The sequence below is a fragment of the Caenorhabditis elegans genome, chromosome I (genome assembly GCF_000002985.6).
Source record: "Caenorhabditis elegans chromosome I".
Classification (NCBI taxonomy): domain Eukaryota; kingdom Metazoa; phylum Nematoda; class Chromadorea; order Rhabditida; family Rhabditidae; genus Caenorhabditis; species Caenorhabditis elegans.
This window is the reverse complement of record NC_003279.8, coordinates 12,065,522-12,090,313: the sequence shown is the minus strand read 5'-3', so window position 1 is coordinate 12,090,313 and position 24,792 is coordinate 12,065,522. Positions and strand designations below refer to the sequence as shown.

Genomic DNA, 24,792 nt, shown 5'->3' with positions numbered 1-24,792 from the left:
CAAAAGTTTATATGGTATCGTGTATAAGGAAATCATGCATAAGGTGTCTTGTATAAGGTTTTCATACCCTCCACCGGAAAAAAACATACCTACAACTTGCCTACGTGCCTACAAAGACCTACGCCTTTAATTTTTCCACACTAATAAATCATAAGGTCGTCAAAAATTGGTATTACTCATAACCAAACCACTTTCTCCTATCAAATTTCTAATTCCTCGTTCAAAAAACACTAATGCTCTCTTTTCGTATTCTTATCAGGTCTTATAATACCTAACACATTTGGTTGTTTGTTTGTTTATTCGTTGAGCAATTCTTTTTATTTTTTTCGTACTCACAATCAGTCATGAATCTTACTAAAATTAAAGTTACAACTATTGGATATTATCATCGAGATGGAGATATGTAAGTTTTAATATAGATCATAGATCTATGAAAAATCAATGTAAAATTATAATAAATTTTCCAGGCACGTGACTCCTGGTCTTCTACCGAAAAAGCTTAACACAACATGTCTGAAACCGTTTAAAAGTAAAGAGGAATTTCCAAATATGAACATAGAGGTTCTAGATTCTGGAAAAGGAGAATTAATGATGGAATCTCTCCTGGATTATGTCCACCAAACAAATTGTCTGACAACCGTAAAACCAGATTTCGTAACCAATAAGCAACTTCTCGTAGTAATTGCTGGCTCTGGTCCAGCTGTCATTTTTGCATACCAGAGAAATGGAATCATATTTATTCTGAAATACACTGAGGAACAAACTTCTACAATTAACAAGGGAGGGGTTTTCGAGCATTTTTGTACGAAAACTCGGGATGAAGAGCAATTGGAGCCAGATGAGACTGTCAGGAAGGCGGTGTTCACAGCGGAGATCCCACGTGGCAATGGGGATACCTTCAAGGTGATGTATTCCGGTCAGATCGATGCGATTGATGATGAAGGTTTGTTCAGGGGTACTGTATGGGTTGTGTTGGGGTACTGTAGCATTACTGTAGCTTTACAGTGGAGGATTACTGTAGTCGTAGCACGGGCCGACCATTAAAGATGGAGTACCGAAATTTGAGACTTTGCTTTTTTAGACACAAAATGGGCCAAAAGTACCAAATTTTGTAATAAGACGTTCCGAAAATTGTTTCAAAAAAAGTTATGACAGCTCAATGTTTTGAAAAAAAATGGAAAAAAATAGAAAAAATGGCCGAGGAATTGCCAAAAGTTGAGATTTTGCTGAAAATGTACCATTTTTTCCCACAACTTTGAGCGGTCATAACTTTTTTTGAAAAATTTTCTAAACGTCTCATAACGAAATTTGGTAGTTTTGGACAATTCTGGATCTAAAAAAGCAAAGTCTCAAATTTCGGTACTCCACCTTTCAGTAAATTGGTCCAAATTTGTAACATACCTAATCGTAGTATAACCGTAAGTCTTGAGAAAGTTCGGAGTTTTCAAGAATGTTCTAGAAACTTCTAAAAAACTCTTTGCAGAAAACCGTCAACACTATGAGCTGAAGGTGTTCAGTGGGGGGCTCAACGAGTACTTTTGGAAGAAGCGGAGTTTACAAACTTACTGGCAGGCCTTTTTTGGAAATGTTCCCGTTTTGATAATTGGCTCGAGAACAGGCTTGTACGAGCGAGACCCAAAAACTATGCCGCCGAACAGTTGGCCACCATTCTCCGTTTATTACGTAAGGGCTTCTATTCGGGCGCCGAAAAGCCTGCCGCGCCTGCCTACCTCGGCCTGCCCCACGCTGCGCCGTCTGCATAGTGCGGCGCGGAACCTTAAAGTGTCGGCCGCTGCAAAAGAACCACGGGCAGACGTCAGATCTTTGAAACCTGCCTCAAACGCACCGGTGGGCTAGAGACCAGTTTTGATTTTTTCTATTTCCAGGTACAAAAACTGAAACGTGACAGAATCCCATCAACTGCTGCAGTACGTGCAAGACGCGAACGAATGGATCAGGTACCAAAATGGAGGCCTTCGGAAGGCGAGGAAAATGTCAGATCTTTCTTGAATCTGGTCAAGGACCAGATGAAAAACGATGAGGACAGCTTTATATTTTCTAAGTCTGAGGATGATTCCAATTGGAAATTCTGTAGAGATGAGGAATTTGTATCGAAATTCCGTGATGTTGTGTTGCATTTCATTGATTTCTAACAGATTTTTATGGGTACCCCAGCAATAAATAATTTTAACATACCACTTTATAATTGTCTAACAACTCAAAGAAGAAGAAGTCATTTTTGGTTTGAAATCGCTGATTACCAGATTTCGGAAAAAAAATTAATAAGCCTACATAACTTTGGCCTCGCAGTTTTATTGTTTTCAGTGTAAACTTGTAAGATAATAGAAAAAAGGATATGCGAGAGGAAGAGGCAAGCAGAATTAGCGAGAAATTATATCGATTGTCTGAGGCCAACCTAACGCAATATGGTGCACTGCACACACCAGTGACGTCGATATCGACTGTTGTCCTAATTTTTGAAAATGGGATTTTTTGCTGCATTATTCTGGATGTTTTCATTGGTTCGACGATTGTTTGGAAAGGTAAGATTTTGACCAATTTGAAATTAAAATAATTTTTTTTTTCCAGAAAAAACCATTCAAGTTACTGAATCTACCATATCTAGCGTTTGCAAAAGTTTTAAACGGAATGAAAGTCAATGAGGCGTGAGTTTTTAATTTGAAAAAATATAATAAAATATATTGCCAGTGGTTTTTTTTTCAAAAAAAAAAAAAACAAAAAGCAGTTGCAATATACCAAATGTAACTGTAATGAAAATTTATAGAATTTTTATAAATTACCATATTTCCGCGCAAAAAAATGTGTGGCGTAGTTAGTTCCTTTGTTTTATAATTTGAAACATATTTTGTAAATTTTTCATTCATTTTTCCGTAAAGAAACCATCTGAAAGAAAATCGCCTTAAAATATATTTTTATTTTTGAAAAATGTCTGAACAATCGAAAAAAGTATGTTTAAAAATATTGAGTATTAAAAAAATGGAAAAGCCAGAAATGTTGGGAGTTCACGTAGTGCCAGGCTGTTCCATTACGGTTTGATCTTCAAAAAAATTCGGGATTTTTCGCCTAAAAATGTGTGACGTCAGCTCGTTCTTAACCATGCGAAATCAGTTGAGAACTCTGCGTCTCTTCTCCCGCATTTTTTTGTAGATCTATGTAGATCAAGCCGAAATGAGACACTCTGAGGCCACGTGGGGATTCAAAAATAATTCAGCCAAATATATTTTTTGTTGAAAATTAAAAAAAAATCATTTTAAATAACTTTTATAAATTTTTTACAATCATATTTGATATATTTGATATAACCTTTAACAAATACATTTTAATTTCAGAGTGAATCTATCACAAACATCCATAAAATGTGAAATCAAAATGAAACGAGTGAAGAAAAGAATTTATAAAATTATTATCGAGAATCTAGATGACTGTGAAGAAATTGATGAGGAGAATACTGAAATCAAACATTTACAAAGGATAATACTAGTTAACAAGAAATGCGATGTGATAGATGCTTACAATTATATGAAAAACTGCAAAAAATATACACGGCGTGTTTTTGCCGGGTACAGTGTCAATTTTTGGATTTCTAAATTCTGGTACTTTTGCTTTTATCATTTGAAATGTTGTAATAATTTTCAATTTTCAGCCAAATTTATAAAGGGAAAAGTTCTTTCACAGAAATTTCCTACCTAAATCTTGAAGATCTTATTCATCTCTTGCAACATTTTCATGAATTATTCGCGTTTGATCATGTGAATCTGGTAATGGATCATGGTAGACTTTTTGGTGATTATCAGGAAGTTGTGAAACATATATTGTTTCGAAAATGTCACTATGTAGAAATTTGTGGAAGGAAATCGCGTCTTACAACTGAAAATATGCAATATTTAATGAATAATATTGATTTAAAGTATGGATTGCTGATTCGATGTTGGCATCCTTCTGGCTTTGACAAAGAGCTTGTGAGTGATATATTATATTTAGTAAACGATTTGAAAAACTTTTTTTGAAATATTTTTTATTTGAAAACTTGATTTTCCCGCCAAATTTTTTCTCACAATCAGAACATTTGAATTTCCCGCCAAAAACTTTTCTCAAAAAATTTGAATATCCCGGCAAAATTATTTACAGAAAATTTGAATTTCCTGCCAAAAACTTTTCTCAGAAAGTTTGATTTTCTCACCAAAATTGTTTCTTAGAAAATTTGAATTTCCCATCAAAATTTTTTTTATAGAAAATTTGAATTTCCCATCAAAATTTTTTTTTATAGAAAATTTGAATTTCCCGCCAATTTTTTTAATGAAAAAAACTTGAATTTCCTGCCAAAAACTATTCTCAAAAAACTTGAATTTACTGCCAAATTTTTTAAAAGAAAAATTGAAAAATAAAAAAATAAAAAAATTATTTTACAGAAAAATTCCAATTTTCTTATATTTCAGTTAAGCGGAATTCCTCGACTAGACATTTTCTACGCTCAAAATTACGAACTAGAAGACGTAAAGAATATATTTCGTTTTTGTGAAGTTATACATCTTCATATACACGCATTCACTGCAAAATGTATCAAACAGTTTATTCTTCATTGGTTGGCTGGTCACGTGCCAAACCTTCGAAGATTCCGATTTGTTTGTTTTTGCTATCCCGAAGTTGTTGATTACATTTTGAATGAAATTCAACATTTCAAATGGGATGCAAATCGACGAGCAGAAATATTCATGTAAGAGTTGGAATAGGATCTTTTTTTTTTAATTTAAAGTTAAAGGTGGAGTATCGAAAATTGAGACTTTGCTTTTTGCATTTAAAATGGTCCAGAACTACCTGGGATTTTCTTTGAAAAGTGGAGAAAATTTAAGAGAAAACATTTTTGCTTTAAGTGACAGAAAATGAATTGTAATGACTGAATATAATTCGTAAAATGTTTTTTTTTAATCTAAACTTTTTTTTAATTTAGCATCTCCACGAGTAGTATTAAAAAGTACTTTCAGATAAATTTTCAAGCATTGTTCCTACCTGTTGAACTAGAACGAAATTTATTTTTATGATAATCAAATGATTTTCTATATTGTTGAAAATCGGTTAAATTTCACATTTCATGCCCAACTTTCAATATTTTTTCAGAGATGGACTGGAAAAAATTAATTGTGGTGCTGGGTATGATATCGAGAGAGATGATGGTTTACTTGCTACACTAATTTGTATTGGCAAAGAAGTTGAATTTCTAGTATGGCACGACCGATTCCCAAATGATTTAACGCAAAGATCACACTGATCAGTGAATTGAATTCATCTATGCCCCAACGGAACTTTGAATTCTTAGAAATGACCTCTCGCTTCCCCTATTCAATTGTTGTGTTTACAGATGACATTAAGATTTTTAGCAACAACTCCCTAGAACTTCAAAAAACCATCATTGTTTCTTCATCTCACCCTAATCTTCCTCCTCTTGCTTCTGCCAAAACCTACATCCTGCACCTAAGCCCTAAGAATTCAAGAAAAAAACCAATCGTTGTCTTCCTCGTCCCCATAATTCTATGCAAACCTGTACAAAATTTTTGTTTCTTCTATTATTTAGAATTAGGGCTGTGCAACCGGACGTCCGGTTTTTTTGTTTTTTGTTTACATCTCAGTGAGCCTGAGTGAGATTGTAAACAAAAAACAAAAAAACCGGACGCCGGACGCACAAGCGTCCGGTTTTTTCGGACGCCGGACGCACACGCGTCCGGTTTTTTCGGACGCCGGACGCACACGCATCCGGACGCCGGACGTCCGAATTCGTCCGAATTCGTCCGATTGCACAGCCCTATTTAGAATGCATCAGTTGTTTACTCCCGTTTTTTTTTTGAGAAAGTTTATTGATTTTTTCAAATTATTTATCAATTTTTCAGAAAATGTATCTACTTACAATTTAAAAAAATTACCGATTTTTAAAAATTGATTTATTGATTTTTTTAATGGATTTTCAAACATTTCGTCAATTTTATGAAAATTGTTTTGAATTGATTTTCACGTGTTCTATTATTTTTTCTTGTCACTTTTCGACAACTCAAGATTTATTTTAAATATTTTACACACAAGGATAGGACGAAATGAGTGATGGTCAGAGAGGTATGAAATTTAATTGGGTGTATTGGAAAAATCGATATTTTTTTGCCAAAATTTGTTTCAATTCCAGAATCATCGGAAGTTGGCAGCCAAGAGAAGGCAGATGTAGACAAAAATGAAACAGATGATACCAATTTTTCGTCAATTACAAATGGTAAAATCAGCGAATATAAATATCGATTTTTAATAGAATTGATTGATTTTTCGGAAATTGATTCAATTTTATATATTAGTATGGCCCCCCGCCTATTAGTATGGCCCCCGCCAATCGACTTTGCCGGCTTATATTTCAGCGGTTTCAAAAGATTTTTGATTTTTTCAAATACCAGAGCATAACGATAGATTTGAAAAAGATTTTGTCGTTTGAATTTTTGAAATATGATCAAAGACAACCGAGATATAAACGGTCAAAGTCGAGTGATGGGGGGCCATACTAATAGGGAATATACGGTATGAATATTAGAGCTGATAAGCTCAAATTTGAATGTGAATTGGAAAAATTGATATTTTTTGTTAATTTCTGTTTCAATTCCAGAGTCATCGGAAGTTGACAGCCAGAGCCAGGAAGAAGATGAAGACGACATGGCAACAGATGACTACAATTTTCCGTCGATAACAACTGGTAAGATCAGAGAATATATCGATTTTTAATTGAATACATTCATTTTTCGAGAAGCTTGTCTATTTTATCGTTTTTTAGATTTTTTGTGAAAAGCCTATACATTTTGAGTAGTTTCTTGAAGAACAATTTATCGATCAGGTATCAATTTTATTCAAAATTTATCGATTTGTTCTAAAAAAAATGTTGGTTTTTTTTTTTGAGAACATTTATTGAATTTTTTCAAATTTGTTTTTGTTTTTTTTTTCTTTCAAATTATCAAGTAAATTGGGTCCCGCAACGAAACCCAACAGTAGTTTTCGTGTAGGGATCCAACTTTTACCAAATTTCAGCAAAGTAGGTAGGATTTATTAGTTACATTAGAGCTAATCTCAAATTTGACCGTGAATTGGAAAAATCGATATTTTTTGCCAAAATTTATTTCAATTCCAGCATCATCGGAAGTTGACAGCCCAGAGGAAGAGTATGAAGACGACAAGGAAACAGATGCCTACAATTTCTCGACTATCACAAATGGTAAACTCAGAGAATCTATCGATTTTTAATTGAATTCATCATTTTTGAATTGAATTCAGTTTTTATTTAAATTCATATTTTTGTTGGCAAAATTTGTTAAATTCCAGAATCATCGGAAGTAGCAAGGCAAAGGGAGGAAGAAAATAAAGACGAAAAGGAAATAGCTCGCACCAGCTTCTCCTCAATCTCTGAACACGACGAGAAAATACATGCTTACAATTTTTCAGAGATTCTTAAAGGTAAATTCAGGCAATTATCGATTTTTAAGTGAATTCATTGATTTTTTGGAAATTGTTTCGGGATAAATTTTTTGGTTTTTTAAAGAGTTTGTGGAATACCTATAGATTAATTTTTTGGAAGATTGGTCATTGATTTTTGTCAAAGTTTTTTGATTTTTTGTGAAAATTATTGATTTTCAAGAAATGATTGATTTTTGCGAAGAATTTTGGTAAACTTAACAGTAAAAAACGAAATAATTTCTAAATGCATTTCATTGGTTTTTTTTTGGTTTTTGAAAACTTTATTGATTTTTTGTTAAATTTTTCAGAATTCGTTGGTGACGACTGCGGAGACGTCGCGGGCAAACTGTTCGACCAGCTCAGCTCAATGATCCCTCGCGACTCTGTCGGACGTGGCCTGACGAACATTTTCTCGTCCAGAGAGCTCGAATCACTCGCCGGTGATCTGATTTCCAAGAACTCACATGATTTTGTTGCCGTCAATTCTGAAACTGGAGGTATTAACGGAGCTTTAGCTGGAAACGAGATGTTCAACATGGGCGGCGAAACCAATTCGTTGAGTAGTATCGGAAAGATTGTGCTGGATAATATTGTCAGCGGAAAATTCAAAAGAGAATGTCACGTGTATGTGCCTTTGAGTTGTCAACCCATTTATTTTCACGAAGAACGTCAAAAATGTTTAGATGAGAAGCGGTTGTTCGAGGATCCGCAGTTTCCAGGTGAGAAAACAGTACAAATCATAGTTAATTTAACCAACAAAAAAAGTCAAAAAAAGTCTACGTGCTCATTTCCAGCCAACAACTCGTCAATCTACGTCAAAGTGCGTCCAAAGGACCATATTGTTTGGAAACGTCCCGGAGAACTGTTCGCTAACCCCCGACTCATTGGCAGTGACAAAACTCATTTTGACGTTAAGCTAGGACGACTTGAAAACCGTTGGTTCTTATCCGGCGCTGCCAACTTGTCACTTCGAGATGAGCTCTTTTATCGTGTAGTTCCACCTGATCAGTCATTCACGGAGAAGTACGCTGGAATCTTCCATTTCCAGTTTTGGAGATATGGAGAATGGGTGGATGTTGTGATTGATGATCGACTGCCGACGGTGAATGGAACGCTCTGCTACATGAGTTCGCCGGGCGGAAGTGAATTTTGGGGCCCGTTGTTGGAGAAGGCCTATGCCAAGTGAGTAATGACTTTTTTTAGCACGAAATGTTTACTAAAAAAATACTTCTTATTTAAAGGGGGAGTAGAGTTTGTGGGTATTTTGCTTAAATAACCTAAAACTGGTCCAAAACCACCGAATTTCATAATGAGACTTCACAAAAAAATTTCGAAAATTTTTTTATGACCGAACAAAATTTCGAAAAAAAAGAGCCACATTTTGCTAAAATCTGAAATTTCGCACACTTTTCTTTGTCGCAGCCGCTGGACTTTAGTTTTTCTGAAGTTATCACCCTTTAATCCTTATTTTGGTAATTTATCTTGCGGAAAATCGTTGATTGAGATAACTTTTAGGCCGATAGGCATCCAATTTTGTTCATTTTTGGATGCCTGTTAGCCTAAAATTTGTCTCAATCAACGAATTTCCGCAAGATAAATTACCAAAATAAGGATTAAAAGGTGATAATTTCAGAAAAACTAAAATCCAGCGGCTGCACCAAAAAAGAGTGTGCGAAATTTCAGATTTTAGCAAAATTTGGCTCTTTTTTCGAAATTTTGACCGGCCATAAACAATTTTTGGAAATTTTTTGTGAAGTCTCATTATGAAATTCGGTGGTTTTGGACCGGTTTTAGTTGAATAGCGATGCTATATATTGTTTTAAACCAAATCAAGATATAAGCTCTTAGAAATTAAAACGCAAAACATAAGAAACTTTGGTCTCCCATATCCAGGTCGGCTCTGTTTTTTTCCAAAACATTATAATTAGCAAAATATTTTTCTTAAGTTTTCCATAGCGTCACAATTCATTATATACTTCTTTAAACCAAAAGTTGAGCTGCCGTTCTTTTTTTACTTTATCAGACAGTTTTAAGATGTCACAGTATTCTATTTTACAGTTAGTTGAATTCAGTGCGGTTTTTTTTTGTAATTGCCCTTAAAAATTTTGAAATAGAAAATTGCTTCCGGATTCTTAACTGTTATTGTAATGCTGCTCTACGTTTTAGGCTCCTTGGCACCTATGAGCACCTGAATGACCCCTACACAGAGCAAGCTCTTTGGCAAGCTTCAGCAAGCTTCACAGGAGGTCTGACTCAATGGTTCGATATTTTTATGGCTGACGAGATGGCGGTTCTGGCGATGATAATGAGGGGAGTGCAGATGGGATCACTCATTGTGTGTTTAAATATTGATGTCAATGAGAAGGGGGTTCGGCAGAAGAATGGACTAATCAAAGGATACGGCTACTGTATTACCGGAGTCAATTTGATGGAAACTGAATGGGTAGGTGATGTGTAACCAAAGTTAAACTTCAGTTTCTAAGTTGAGTCTTTTTTGCTAACAAGGGAAGTTTTTACACCAGACACCGGACATCAAGATGACAATATTGCCATCCGATAATAGAAGGTTCTGGCTATATCCTCCGAAAAATCCAGCTGCTAATCACCGGGGAGCTCCGAGATATTTTGGTTCAAAATTTTAGCACTGGTTTCAGTTGATTTTGGTCCCTTCACCATTGTTTTACAATGTAGGACACCGTTGTGACCCTTGTTGACCAGGTCAAAATAGTCCACAGCAACGGCGAAGCTGCAAAACCGTCGATTTGTGGCCGAGTCGGTTGCAGCGTTGACTGCTGTTATTTACGCTGTGGTTCGGATCCTGCCCACGCCAAAACTTTTTTATTTTTTGCAAAACTCGGGCTCCATAACACCCCGAAAAACAGTTTTTGAAGATTTAAAAACATGTTACACCACTTTTCGATGTCCCAGAAGTGCGCTGGAAACTTTATAAAAATTTTAATTTTTTTGAAAATTTTCAATTTTTCTCCTTGGAAAAATTTGGTCCAAAACTTTTTTCCGAAAATTTTTTGAAAACGTATCAAATCTTGTAGAGCATCATCAATTTGTTATTTTTCATTGTTTTCATTGTCCAGATCCTTATTTCTGATGCTTTATTGATATGTTTTACCATTTCAATGTTTGCAAAACATCTTGTCTTTGAGGCTATGCAGCTTCGCCGAAAAAAATCTTACAAAAAAGTGATCAACTGAGAAGTTGTAGATTTTAACTTCATCTATAACTTTTCAGTTGAACACTTTTTCTGAAAAAATTTGGTTGTCAAGCTGGAAACTGTTGAATAGAAATGCTCATTTTTGGTATGATCTAGAAAGTATAAAGTCTATATCTCGGCAACCAAATTTTTTCAGAAAAAGTGTTCAACTGAAAAGTTATAGATGAAGTTAAAATCTACAACTTCTCAGTTGATCACTTTTTTGTAAGATTTTTTTCGGCGAAGCTGCATAGCCTCAAAGACAAGATGTTTTGCAAACATTGAAATGGTAAAACATATCAATAAAGCATCAGAAATAAGGATCTGGACAATGAAAACAATGAAAAATAACAAATTGATGATGCTCTACAAGATTTGATACGTTTTCAAAAAAATTTCGGAAAAAAGTTTTGGACCAAATTTTTCCAAGGAGAAAAATTGAAAATTTTCAAAAAAATTAAAATTTTTATAAAGTTTCCAGCGCACTTCTGGGACATCGAAAAGAGGTGTAACATGTTTTTAAATCTTCAAAAACTGTTTTTCGGGGTGTTATGGAGCCCGAGTTTTGCAAAAAATAAAAAAGCTTTGGCGTGGGCAGGATCCGAACCACAGCGTAAATAACGGCACACAGGTAAAGCGCCAAGTGCGAGCGGCGGCCCACCGGTGGACCGCATATAGGCGAGGGGGGAACCGCCGACACACGAACAGCGCGCACACCGGTGGGCCGCCGTTCGCATGTTAGCGGCTCGCTAATGGGTGAGCGATGGGTGAGCGATGGGTGAAGGCTATCGTTTCCATTCCCCTCCTTTTGCTTTTCAGTGAAGAATAATATTCATAAAACGAGTATATTATAGTATTATCATTTATTTTAAATCGAAAAAAAAAACAAAATAATTTATTTCATCTTTTGATGATTTCGATGAATCGTCCTCTGGTGTCATCGGCAATTGACTCGTTTCCGCTTTTCTTCCTTTTGTCTTCCTCCAGTAAGCGATTTTATCGATCCATTTTCTGAAAAATTCAAATGATTAATTTTAAAGAAGTTTAATAAAGAAGATTAATCATTATTACATTACATTATAAATTTTCGCTCGTTAGAAACAAGTATCGATATTTGAAAATAAAATATTACCTTCGCTTTCCGGATTCCTTCGGCTCTCGTTTGCGGTCGTCGGAGCTTTTCTCGTTCGGAGTCGGTGCCGGCGACACTCCTGTAAAAATTATCATGCTTTAGAGTTAGTTTGACGGTTTTTCTTTCGGGAGAATACATTTTAAAACTTTAAAACTCACTTTAACAGCTCATAATCGTGTCCCTCGTTGCAGGATTCCTCGTCGAAGCCGGCGAAGTTGCGTCGGGACGAAATATCTGAATTCGAAGATTATTTCTCGCTTTTTTCGTGACAAAAATTTATATTTTTCGAATAAGAAACCAATTATAATTAGTTAACAGAAGAATAGACGCAGAGTTTCTCAATATTTCTGAAAATACCTGATTTTTGGCATCTTTTTCCTATTCCGTCGTTTTTTTAGGATCCTTTTCGTTGATTTTCTCGATTTTTATCTGCAAATTATGAAAAATGTGAAAAAGAAAAATATGTTGTGCGGAAAGCTCACAAAATCACGCAAAATAAGCGGTAATCGTGAAAAAAACGAGAAAAATTGCAAAAAATGCAAAAAAAATTGAATAAAATTTTCGCTAAAGAGGGCGCGCTAGGGTTATTTCGGAGTGTCGTTGCTATGAAACTCATAATGAGAGTAAGCGTTGAATTGAAATGATTTATTGGTGTTAAAAAACGTATTGAAACGCTGAAAAATAGATCGAATAGTACTAAGTAAGATATTTCCGTTTCAACTTTAAGAGTTTCGAATGAAATTTCGATAAAAATTCTAAATATGGCCCGTCTTCATCCAATTTGATAAATCATTATTTTGATCATGAAGTTAAAATCTACAAGATTTTATTTTGATCCCCCCTTATGATGAAAATTGTTGAAAAAAAATTGTTGAAAAAAATTTTGAAAACATGTTGGAAACATTGAAAGTAACAGGTTGGATATGTTCTACTAGTGTGAGAGTTCACACTGAATGTTCTGCCAAGAAATGGTAGAAAATGTAAAGTTGGATCAAAGGAACCAAGAAGGTTTGAGAGCTTCTAGCTTCTTTGACACGTAGAATACAAAATTTTCATCAACAGGAAAGTTGTTTACAATAATGTGAAAAACATTTTGTTAGTTGGTACCTTTTAGTTATCTTCAGTGACAGTGGAGATATGAGCCTCAAAAGAAGACCAAAATATTCTAGATCTGTACTTAATATATCTCTTTATATATCTCAGTTCTCGATAAAGATGAAGAGATACTTACAACTATCAATATGTTTATTGTTTTAAACTTAACAACGTTGTAGTTGATGACTTTTTGATATCTTGCCTCTAGAATTAGATACATCCATTTTAATACAGGAGGTTTTAATTTTCAGAGCTCCAAGGAATGTCGGTTTGACTTATCGAAAGCACCGACCTTAGCAAGAAAACTTATAGAAACGAACAATTCAACATATTTCTACAATACCTGATAAAAATTTGATAATTTTTGAAAAAAAAATTACAAAATTTTTACAAAATTTACAAAATTTTTCAAAATGTTTTTCAAATTTTTTTTTGGAAACTTTTTATAATATGATTAGATGTTATAGAAAAATGCAATGTTTGTAATTATTTCTAGTTTGTATGTTCTGAACACGATTTCGGACGAAAACCTGAGGTGTAGTAGAACAACTAAGTTCAAAAAACGCGTTCACTTTGGATGCGTATATCTCCGTGGAAAAATTTTTGATGGCAAAGTGATCAACTACAAAGTTGTTTATCTTAATCTGAAGTACAACTTTGTAGTTTATTGTTTCTTGTCAAAAAAATTGTTGATTGAGACAGGAATAGAAAAAGAAGAAGAAAATTCAAGCATGAAGTTGCCAAAATGAACACAACTTTATCTCGACCAACAATTTTTTTGACAAGAAACAATAAACTACAAAGTTGTACTTCAGATTAAGATAAACAACTTTGTAGTTGATCACTTTGAAATCAAAAATTTTTCCACGGAGATATACGCATCCAAAGTGAACGCGTTTTTTGAACTTAGTTGTTCTACTACACCTCAGGTTTTCGTCCGAAATCGTGTTCAGAACATACAAACTAGAAATAATTACAAACATTGCATTTTTCTATAATCTAATCATATCATAAAAAGTTTCCAAAAAAAAAATTTTGAGAAAAATTTTGAAAAATTTTGTAAGATTTTCGTTTCGAAAAAATCAAAAAATTTTTTTTTTAATATTTTAAAATATTTATCAGATATTGTAGAAATATGTTAACTTTGTTGGTTCTATGCATTTTCTTGACAAGTTCGGTGCTCTCGATCACTGAAACCGACATTCCTTGGAGCTCTGAACAATAAAAGCTCCTGTCTTAAAACGGTTGTATCTATTTCTAGAGACGAGATATCAAAAAGTCATCAACTACAACATTGTCAAGCTTGAAGCAATAAACATTTATATTGTTGTAATTATTTCTTCATCTTTATCGAGAACTGAGACATAGTTGAGCACAGATGTAGAATATTTTGGTTATCTTTTGAAGCCCACATCTCCGCAGTCACTAAAGATAACAAAAAGTTACCAACTAACAAAATGTTTTTCACATTATTGTCAACAACTTTTCAGTTGGCCACATTTTATTAATTCAAATGCCAACAGAGTTATGAGTCTTTTAAAGTAAGACGTCTATATGCTCAATCAACTCTTATATAGGTGATTGTTCGACTGAGAATGTAATATGAATGTCCAAACTTGTGGGAAATAACAAATTGGTATTTTTTCTATAAATATAAACCCTTAAAAAAGTAACAAAATGTTTTTCACATTATTCAACAACAAATGACTCTAATGGTAGATGTTCGGAAATGAAGTGAACATTACAACAATCAATTGATTGTAACATTGTTAACAATAAACACTTCCATAAACACGTATACTAGTTATGCATGAATACTTCGGAAATGCTTTGCTATACTCCTTTTTTACTTCTTTTTTGATTTTCGGATTGGTCAATTTATTCACCCATTGCTTCGTCTTTTTGCGGTCCTTCGCCCATTTTTCCCCCATCGTTCACCCGCCAGCGCCCCTTCACCCACTATTCACCCATTTTTCACACTTGGCGCTTTACCTGTGCAGTCAACGCTGCAACCGACTCGGCCACAAATCGACGGTTTTGCAGCTTCGCCGTTGCTGTGGACTATTTTGACCTGGTCAACAAGGGTCACAACGGTGTCCTACATTGTAAAACAATGGTGAAGGGACCAAAATCAACTGAAATCAGTGCTAAAATTTTGAACCAAAATATCTCGGAGCTCCCCGGTGATTAGCAGCTGGATTTTTCGGAGGATATAGCCAGAACCTTCTATTACCGGATGGCAATATTGTCATCTTGATGTCCGGTGTCTGGTGTAAAAACTTCCCTTGTAAGCTTTGTACTTTTTTAAGAGTTACGCCCCTTCGAAAACTAACTAATAAAAACTCGATATTGGATCGAATTATGGACTGTTATTCCGCGGTTTTTCGAGATCAAACTTCAAGGGGTCATGTTCAATAATCATCGGTAAAAATTTTTCAGGAAAAAGCGCCGTTGATCCGTATCCGAAGCCCGTGGGGTAAAGTCAAGTGGAAAGGGGATTTTTGCTATAGATCCCATAGGTGGTTTGGCTTGGATAAGGAGAAACGAGAGAGTTTTCGAATCAAGGAAGACGGAGAGTTCTGGATGTCCTTGAAAGACTTCATGGTAGAGTTCACAGATGTGTACTGCTGTAATCTGTCGGCTGATACGATGCATGAAGTCGAGAAGATGACAGAGGTGAAGGTGAGTTTCTGAAATAAGAAAATTTGCATGTTTCAGCCAGAAAGTTGAATTGGCTACAGAACTTTGTCCTAAGACTAAAATATAGCTTATTTTTGCAATGGAGCGCGTTTGAAAATTAAAGGATATTCGCCGAATGCATGCCAAAAGTTAGAAAAATACTTTAAAACTTTTGTAAAAGAAAACAAATTTTGTCCAAGGTAGCTCTGATTTGATCTGGCTCTAAGAGGGATTTTTTGATAAGAAAAAACGTTGTGAAAATTGTGGAATTTTAATGTGATATTTAAAATAAATTTCTTCCAGGTCATGGAGCATCAGAGCCAGCAATGGATCCAAGCATCATTTGAGGGAGAATGGAGTTCCCGGATAGGTACTGCCGGGGGATGCGATGACCACGACACCTTCTGCACTAATCTACAGTATGAGATACACTTCCGCGCCACCGACTCATACGACTCCAACCACAAATGCACAATAATTGCCGCTCTTTTTCAAAAAAATCGTGATCACTGTGTGTACAAGGGTTTAGAACTATTCCTAATCGGACTCCTAGTGTACGAAATGCCGGGTCCCAATGAGAAAGTGACCCCCGAGATGGTCAAATCACAGACGCCCATTGCGGATTCCAAACTTTTCAAAGATTCTCGTGAGGCTAACATACGATTCACTGTTCCGCTTGGGCACTATGTGATTGTACCGAGCACTTATGATCCGGACCAGGACGGCGAGTTTCTGTTGAGAATCTTTACCAATGTGGATTTTGATAAAACGTGAGTTGGGGGAGCTGACTAACTAGGGAACCGTCAGAAGGTGCCCATCGGACTTGCATATGAGACCTATGCCATTCGATAGTCCATGTCTTAAAACGGTTACGAGTGAAATTTTAGCGGCAAAGCTCCAGAACCAAGCTCACGGCGGGCTCTCAAAGGTCTTAAAATAACACTTTAACGAAGCATTGGAGGGCCAATTTTCCAATTTCACTTTGGTAGCTCATATCTCCGTATATAATTTTTTTACAGAAAAGTCATCAACTGATAAGTTGTTGATATTGTTTTAACGACCAAGTTTGTAGCTAAAAGTTTTTTACCAAAATTTTTTTGTTTGAGATAAAAGCGCGTGAAGTGCGGCAACTGTTGTTGTTATTTTTATGCTGCTATTCCGTTTCTAATGATTTTCCTGCAAACAAAAATTTTTTGGTAAAATTAAAAAAAAAAGAAAAAGGTAAAGCCTAAAATTTTCAACTACAAACTTGTTCTTCACAACAATATCAACAACTTTTTAGTTGATGACTTTTCTGTAAAAAATTTATCTACGGAGATATGAACTACCAAAGTGAATATGGAAAATTGCTTCGTTAGATCGTTAAAGTTCTTCCTTACAGTGCTATTTTAAGATCTTTGAGAGCCCGCCGTGAGCTTGGTTCTGGAGTTTTGCCGCTAAAATTTCACGCGTAACCGTTTTAAGACATGCACTATCGAATGGCATAGGTCTTATATGCAAGTCCGATGGGCACCTTCTGACGGTTCCCTAGTAAGGAGACTATTTCGTCGTTGTTGATTGGGCTCAGAGAACTCTTGAACTTTATTGGAATAACCCTTGATTTTCGATATACTCTTTCAATAAAGCCTCGTTCATAAAGCCTCCAATATTTTAATTAACACTTCTGATGCTTCGTTTTTTCTCAAAATAGTGAAAGATCCCGATGGAGAATCGGGATCGGTTGCGGAATTTAGAAAAGTTACTGTTTAAAAAAAGTGAAAAAACGGTCGTCTAAAGGTTACACAGACGATTCTGCCCAGACGAACTTTAAGAATCAAGTTTATTTTAATCGCTTTTTACACAAAAAAAATGGCAAAATTAATCAATATTCTCGGGAAATGTCTTCTGCAGCTGTGCGCTTCTCAACTTATTCCAGGAATTGGAATAATAATCGATTTGACGCATTTCGGCGAAGATTTGGTCGCTAACTTCTTTGGGATCCCTGAAAAACCGACCACAATTCTAAAAATTTCAGGAAAGGAAACCTATAATAAATTTCAGCCGACTCTTTCGCTAGATACGCCAGCCACCAACCGAACGAGCTCGTCGGAGCCGACAACATGATGACGTCACAGAAGTTGCGGGAAAATGCCACGTCATCGGTTGGCGACATGCCAAGTGTCAGAAGAGCCTGTGGAAATTTTGTAGAATTAAATTTTGAGAAAAGCTATTTCTACCGTATATTCTGGTGAATTTTTCGAAAATATCGCATCGGAAGAGTTGTTGAACTTGGAAAAATAGTTGGATTTTCCAATTTTATCTGAAAATCGATTTTTCTTCCGAAAATCAATAATTTCCAGGTACCGTGAAACAAATTTTGCGCCCAAATTGGATCGTTCCCAAGAATTGCTACAGTAACCTGTTTGCCGCTGGATTTGTCTGAAAAAATTTTTTTCAGAAAAAAATCAATAAATTTTCAGAAAAAAAATCAATACATTTTCAGGAATAAAACCAATAAATTTTCAGAGAAAAATCAAAAATATTCAGAAAACTCACGCGGTGTCAGAATGTCCCATGTCGGTTTGATCTACGAGAAGTGTGGGAATTCAGGGAATTTTTTTACCGACATGGGACATACTGACACCACGCGAAAAAAACAATAAATTTTCTATAAAAACTGGATAAAATTTCAGAAAAACTCTAGAATTTTCAGAAAAAAATCAATAAATTTTCAGAAAAACTCTAGAATTTTCAGAAAAAAAATCAATAAATTTTCAGAAAAAAATCAATAAATTTTCAGAAAAACTCTAGAATTTTCAGAAAAAAAATCAATAAATTTTCAGAAAAAAATCAATAAATTTTCAGAAAAAAATCAATAAATTTTCAGAAAAAATCAATAAATTTTCAGAAAACTCACGCGGTGTCAGAAAGTCCCATGTCAGTTTGATCTACGAGAAGTGCGGGAGTTTAGACGCAGACCTCTCAACTGTTTTTGCATGGTTAAGAGTGTGCTGACGTCACACTTTTCTGAGAGAAAAATTCCCGCATTTCTTGTAGATCAAACCGACATGGGACATACTGACACCATGCGAAAAAATCAATAAATTTTAATTAAAAATCAACAAATTTTTGGACAAACTTACATTTTTGCACCAAATAATCTGTGGCGCTCCGTGTAAAAAATGGATCCGACGGGCTCGAAAGTTTCGGATCCCCTAACTGGGTTTGCTTGGTATGAACACATATTCTAAAAATCGATTATTGATTTTTCAAAAGACGTTATCGGTTTTTACAAAAAGTCCTTCCGGAACTCTTCTGGGATCAGTAGTTCCGCTCTAATCGCACTTGATGGATGTGGAGTCAACGCCGCGCGGATTTGAGATCGATAATCGTCGAAATATTTAAAGCTCTAAAAAGATTTTTTGGTGAAAAATTAATAAATCGATATCTCACTTGAAAATAGACACCATTAATCAATAAATTTTGCTCAAACACAGCTTTCAGCACTGTGGGATCCTCGTATTTACAGCAGAACCGAATATTTAAGTTGACTGGAAATACAGATGAAGGCTGAAATTATGGTGCATCGATTTTTGCTGGCTTGGAAAAAAAAATGAAATAGTGATTTCTTTCAATAAATTTCGAAAAAAATTCTATGAAAATCAATATACTTTCAAAAATTCAATAAAATTCTTTCAAAAAATCATTAAATTTCTAAAAAATCAATAAATTTTCAAAAAAAATTCAATAAATTCATAAAAAACAATAAATTTTCAAAAAAAAATCAATAAATTTCCAAAAAAAAATCAATACATTTTCAGAAAAATTAATATATTTTTAGTACTAGCTACGCATTTTTTACAGAATAGTAAGAGCAAAAATCTACAAATTCTCAGAAAATCAATAAATCTACACAAAATGCAATGAATTCTACATCATAAAAAGCTCACTTCAACATCCCTTTCCTCGAAATTCGCAGCAAAAAGCGGAAAACCTCCACTAATCATTTTCCCCATAGTTTCTCCGATCAATGGTTCCTGTAATCGATTCAAAACTGGCACTCTGCCAAGTTTCCTTGATATCCCAAAAAGTGCGGCCAATTCGAACAAAATTTGGCCGATTCCACGTCGAGTTTTGACTGTGAACATGGAAAGTTGGACTGTCTGGCGGTGATCTAGTGGTGGCATATCTACTGGGCCGATTTTGAGGTCCTGAATGGAAGAATTTTTGGATAATATTTAAAATTTCGGGTTCAGCGGGAAAATTTGGCTTAGCAACCTTTTTTGTGGAACTTTTTGAAGCTCTAATGGGTTACTGTAGCCCAAAATTTGTTCTAGCACAGATCAGGCATCATACCTTACGACAATTTCCAGAAAACTGGTTTTCAACAGAAAAAATGAATGGAAAACCTATTCAGCTTGATGCGAACTCTCACTTGATCTAAGTTCTGCCCTGTTTGGGTCTCGCCGCGAGGGGGTACTGTAGTTTTCGCATCGGGACCCAAAGTGAGCGGAGCCTAGGCATGATGGGTGTTAAATGAAAGCTCTCGGTTAGCTGAATGCAAAAATCAAATATTGAAAACTTAAAAATCTTTGAATTCACCGCCAACTTGATTCCATTCAGCATGATTTCTTCTGGATTTTCCAAATTTTCAGATAAAAATTTTTGTCGCAAAATTAGTAGATAAATTAATATACAAAATCCTGAAAATATTTTTTTTTTTTTGACAGAAAAATAATTTAATTTCAGCTTACCTAAAATAACAATAAAGAAAAAACTAGATTTTGAAAAAATTTTCCGCATTTTTTGCGGGTTTACGATGGGTTGCAGAGAAAAATAAATTAGTAATAAATTGGAAAATGAGAGAAATTGAACTGCTGGCTAATTTGGAATTGTTTGAACAGATGTACATATTTGGTATATTTGTGTGGTACGGGGAATGCCCCTCGGCAACTTGAAATTAATTTTTTATCGAAAAAATTTGAATTAATTTTTTAAATTGTTTTAGTACTTTTTTGAAGAAAAAAAATGTTCCAAAAAAATTAAAAAAATTTTTTTTAAAGTTTTTTAAATAATTTTTTTTCAAATAAATTTTACTCCCAGAAACCTGCATTTTCCTCTGTATTAATCATAAAATTGGCAATTTTATGTGGGTATTATGTACTATATTATATAGTTTATATGTACTCAATAATCCCCCCGTCCGATGAGAGAGAGGGGATATATGTCAATGTTTACTACCTGTGGGAAAATTGGATGTTTTTGGATTTTGTAGGAGATTTTATGCAAAATTTGCAACTTTTTTAATAGTTTTTTGGTCTGATTATTTTGTAAAAGATGCGTGGTTAGCACTCAAAATATATTGATTTTTTTCTGAAAACGGAAACTTTTTTATTTGAAAAATTCATGCATTTCCACCAATTTCAGTTCATTTTTCACCTTTTTTCTGCAAATTTCTCTGTAAAAACGAGTTCTCTGTGCTCATTGAGCACCTGCTCCTGCTCTAAAAAGTTGACAGTAGTCGTATAGGTTTTCCCATAACTTTCATTGTTTATTTGCCACTTTGCGGGGCGGTGGGAGAGGGTAAATATAGTCACTAGTTTCGCCTTCTTTTCTACCGTTTATTTATTATTGTTATTACTACTGAGATTACTACGTTTCTCAGCGAATTTTCACTTTTTCGTGCTTTTTTACGCCAATTGTAGGGATAAAATCGCAAAAAAAGCAAGTGCGCTCCACTGAGAAATCTACTTTTTTTTTTTGAAAATCACATAAAATTTCAAACTATTTGTATGTTGCAAATACGCTCTACAGCAAAAAAAAATTTTTTTTAATCTTCAAAATGCAACTACGCTCTATTGCTAATGTTTTGAAAATCCGTGTAAAAATTAAGTTTTAGTTAACAATTTAAAAAATGTTGTGTTGCAGGAGCGCTCTATTGACAGTATTTGAATTGAACAATTTGAACAAAAATTGTCCATTATGTGAACGTGGCCTTTCAATCCGCGCCCACCACCCCCTTCTCAATGGAGCGCCATTTCCAAAAATCGAAATTTTCAGGAAAAGATGCACATTGAAGAGCAAATCTCAGAAGATTTACAAGATGGTGCTAATATTGAACATTTCTACCCGAAACAAATAATTTGGCGCCGGAAAATTATCACTTTGGACACTTTTTACGCCTCACAGTGCAGAGGAATCACCAAAACTGTTTGCATTGTAAGGGGTGTAACATCGATAGAGATAGTGAAAAATTGTCAACTGATAAAATGTAGAAAATTTAAAATTGAATATTTTGTTAGTTGACAACTTTTTGATAACTTGATTTATTGTAGATTTATAGAGGTTTGAACAATTTTTTTCAAATTTTTTAAACAAAAAAATTGTATTTTCCAATTTCAAATCAAATTTTCTCGAAAACTATAAGAGATAGAGAAAAGTTGTCAACTGAAAAATATTCAAAATAAAATTTTTCACATTTTGTCAATTGACAACTTTTTGATAGCTTTTCGAGTTTTTGAAATATTTCAAAAAAAATGTTCAAAAATTTTTTTTTTAATTTTAAATTTTAAATTTCCAGGCGATGTGCTTCTTCGCAATAGTATTGGTATACGCTTCTCAGCCTGTAAATGACGAGCGAGGCCCTGCGCTCTTTTTCTGTGCTCTCGGTATCTTGGTCAGTTTTGGAGTCCTCTTGGAGTACACATTTATGCTCAACACTCATATCACTGCCACGTGTGGGTTTATTTTGGTAAGTGCGCTCTATTGAGAACCTGGTTATTTTGGCGGGTAATTTGTGTTCTTGAATTTCTCGGTTAAAAACCAATCGAAATTTGAAAAATTCAACATTTTGAACTGTTGTACGAGAACTCGTACTCTTCTATCTCTTCTTCCATCTTTTGTTTCTCACATGCACTGCAACTTTTTCCTCACGAGGGACGAGGAAAAGTGGTTTCTAGGCCATGGCCGAGGGGCCGACAAGTTTCAGCGGCCATTTATCTTGTATTGTTTTCCGCCTGTCTTCTTTCGTTTTTCACAGCTTTTTCCCGTTTTTTCTTATTAAAACTGATAAATAAATACTTTTTGCAGATGCTAAAACAATTTCCAAGTAAAAAAAATTATGTATTCAGTGGGCAAGCAGCGGTGAAAGTGGTCAATGCAATATGATGGATTACGGGAATACAAAACCTAAACTTTTTTTGAAATACATATGATGATACATATGATGCTTAGATGCTGAAACTACCTGATTTTCATAACGAGATCGCTGAAAAAGTTTTGTGGTTTTCAAAATTCAACTTTTTGTGCGAAAATCTCGACTTTTTCACCAAAAAAGTTGAATTTTGAAAACCACAAAACTTTTTCAGCGGTCTCGTTATGAAAATCAGGTAGCTTCAGCATTTAAGCAGCATATGTATCATGTTTCAGAAAAAGTTTAGGTTTTGTATTCCTGTAATCCATCATTTTACATTGACCACTTTCACCGCTGCTTGCCCACTGAATACACAATTTTTTTACTTGGAAATTGTTTTAGCATCTGTAAAAAGTATTTATTTATCAGTTTTATTAAGAAAAAACGAAAAAAATCGATGAAAAACGAAAGAAAACAGGCGCAAAACAAAGCAAGATAAATGGCCTCTGAAACTTGTCGGCCCCTCGGCCATGGCCTAGAAACCACTTTTCCTCGTCCCTTGTGAGGAAAAAGTTGCAGTGCATGACTCATATCAGCAATATTTGATATTGCTTATTCACAATACCCTTTGTCTAAATGCTTTTTCCCCTGCCATTCCGACAGTTTCTCCGCCCCCTTTCTTATGTATTTATAGCAGCCCATGTGGACTGCTTTTCATCTTTCTTACAATAAAGGTCGCTGCCTGACCTAAAACCTTTTTTATGGTGTATTGAATCGGGCTCGGTGCTTCTGCAAAACCCAGGCGGGTCAGGCAGTGGGTTTATTCCCTAAAAAGAATAAGCCTGGTTCAACAAAAAGAACGTTGAACCGGTCAGAAAGATCAAGCCAAGATAGTTCGAGATGTGAACTGACACTTCCTCAGTAACCTTTTTTTCTACAAAAAAAAACACTAGAAACTGTGAGAAAATCAAATATTCTTGGCAGAGCACAATTGCACTACCCTGCACTTGCGCACTGATGAGAATTTGGCGAAAAATTCGCATTTTTATATATAAACTTACATTTAAATGTAAATTACTTCAATTTTGTGATAGAATGCATTTAAAATGTGTAGAATTTGAATTTTTCTCTGAAAAAAGTCGGAAAACCCGCATTTTCTCCTCAGAGCACAACCTTGGGTTTTCGAATTGTTTAATTTTTTAAGGTAAAATTCGATTTCCCTATTCTAAATGCAAATAAAAAATAGTTTTTCTTTATTTTTCAGGAAGCTCTTCTGTATGTGCTCGTTTCGGTGGGCCTCCTTGTGTCTGCCATCTTGATGTGGGTGTTTTGTGCGGCTCATTGGGCTGAAATGAATCCCGAATGGGCTACGATGCCAGCACTGGCTACGGTAAGTAACTTATAAAATTCTAAGACTCGGAGCTCTTTTTTAGGCTGCTCTATTCTTGTGTTCGGCTCTTTATTTCATAGAAATCTGTGTCTTGCTCAATGATGCTCGCCGGTGTAGCTGGAGACCACCACAACCGACATCTTCAGTTCTTCCTCAATAAATCATCAAAATAATAAAAATAAATAATTGAACAAATCCATGGTCTTTCTCATCTAAATATACCTCATTTTTATCATAAATAAATAGTTTTTACCTGCAAAATAAGACTGATCTCGGGCGGGCTCGAACCACCGACCTTCTGTGTGTTAGACAGATGTGATAACCACTACACCACGAGACCGCTGGCACTGTCAGCTTTTCAATGTCATTTTATTTTACACGTTTTTTGAAAGACTTTGAAAGAGTCTTACCTTTTTGATTTTCACTGAAGTACTAGAAAGTTCCCACCGAGATTAAAATTTTATGAATTTATTTGCCTCTTTCTCTAACTTATTTCTAGGTCCCTTTAAATTAGTATTCAGTGATGAAGCCCACCGGTGCAGCTGGACACCATTCATGGTTATCCAAAACGTCCTTTTCAATCTCTATGCTCTCTGATCCTCTCGATTTCCCATGATATCTCTCCCTTTCTCCATTCAAAGAGTACATCCTCGTCCCTTCCCGTTCCATTCAACGTCTTCTGC

The 24,792-nt window shown here is 34.9% G+C and overlaps 5 protein-coding genes, 1 non-coding gene and 1 pseudogene across 8 annotated transcripts; 4 read left to right on the top strand and 3 right to left on the bottom strand.

Annotated features, from left to right (window-relative positions):
• The first annotated feature begins 251 nt into the window (after positions 1–251).
• On the top strand, positions 252–2,195 carry Y47H10A.3 (Decapping nuclease). The gene is made up of 4 exons (NM_060653.5): positions 252–403; positions 468–943; positions 1,484–1,683; positions 1,887–2,195. Exons 1-4 carry the CDS (start codon positions 345–347, stop codon positions 2,151–2,153), a joined length of 1,002 nt encoding a protein of 333 aa, NP_493054.2. The 5' UTR covers positions 252–344; the 3' UTR covers positions 2,154–2,195.
• A 262-nt stretch (positions 2,196–2,457) lies between these two features.
• Y47H10A.2 (F-box associated domain-containing protein) lies at positions 2,458–6,019 on the top strand. The gene is made up of 6 exons (NM_060652.4): positions 2,458–2,543; positions 2,590–2,666; positions 3,351–3,614; positions 3,665–3,980; positions 4,458–4,735; positions 5,137–6,019. The coding sequence occupies exons 1-6, from the start codon at positions 2,484–2,486 to the stop codon at positions 5,285–5,287; spliced, it is 1,146 nt and encodes a 381-aa protein (NP_493053.2). The 5' UTR covers positions 2,458–2,483; the 3' UTR covers positions 5,288–6,019.
• Positions 6,020–6,088: 69 nt separating this feature from the next.
• On the top strand, positions 6,089–17,242 carry clp-3 (Calpain catalytic domain-containing protein). The gene is made up of 11 exons (NM_060651.7): positions 6,089–6,123; positions 6,191–6,274; positions 6,656–6,742; positions 7,172–7,255; positions 7,363–7,494; positions 7,803–8,213; positions 8,289–8,676; positions 9,661–9,937; positions 15,369–15,611; positions 15,912–16,378; positions 17,073–17,242. The coding sequence occupies exons 1-11, from the start codon at positions 6,105–6,107 to the stop codon at positions 17,137–17,139; spliced, it is 2,259 nt and encodes a 752-aa protein (NP_493052.3). The 5' UTR covers positions 6,089–6,104; the 3' UTR covers positions 17,140–17,242.
• On the bottom strand, positions 11,566–12,264 carry Y47H10A.6 (annotated as a pseudogene). The gene is made up of 4 exons: positions 12,192–12,264; positions 11,993–12,068; positions 11,835–11,913; positions 11,566–11,713 (listed from the first exon to the last, which is right to left on the bottom strand). Coding segments are annotated over exons 1-4 (376 nt in total).
• A 167-nt stretch (positions 17,243–17,409) lies between the features above and the next one.
• Positions 17,410–20,508, bottom strand: F58D5.3 (uncharacterized protein). Its single transcript, NM_060650.5, has 10 exons — positions 20,342–20,508; positions 20,190–20,290; positions 19,538–19,798; positions 19,041–19,157; positions 18,881–18,996; positions 18,731–18,834; positions 17,952–18,026; positions 17,825–17,907; positions 17,633–17,778; positions 17,410–17,589 (listed from the first exon to the last, which is right to left on the bottom strand). The coding sequence occupies exons 1-10, from the start codon at positions 20,388–20,390 to the stop codon at positions 17,466–17,468; spliced, it is 1,176 nt and encodes a 391-aa protein (NP_493051.1). The 5' UTR covers positions 20,391–20,508; the 3' UTR covers positions 17,410–17,465.
• Positions 20,509–21,229: 721 nt separating this feature from the next.
• On the top strand, positions 21,230–24,371 carry F58D5.2. 2 transcript variants are annotated; one of them, NM_001026345.3, is made up of 4 exons: positions 21,230–21,806; positions 22,168–22,338; positions 23,984–24,109; positions 24,153–24,371. In NM_001026345.3, exons 1-4 carry the CDS (start codon positions 21,654–21,656, stop codon positions 24,267–24,269), a joined length of 567 nt encoding a protein of 188 aa, NP_001021516.1. In that variant the 5' UTR covers positions 21,230–21,653; the 3' UTR covers positions 24,270–24,371. The 2 variants fall into 2 exon arrangements, with proteins under 2 accessions (NP_001021516.1, NP_001379398.1); NM_001392955.1 differs by lacking the exon at positions 21,230–21,806 and having other exon boundaries at positions 22,167–22,338; positions 24,153–24,370.
• A 5-nt stretch (positions 24,372–24,376) lies between these two features.
• Positions 24,377–24,449, bottom strand: F58D5.t1. Its single transcript has one exon. It is a non-coding gene; the product is annotated as a tRNA-Val (tRNA).
• Between the last annotated feature and the right edge of the window lie 343 nt (positions 24,450–24,792).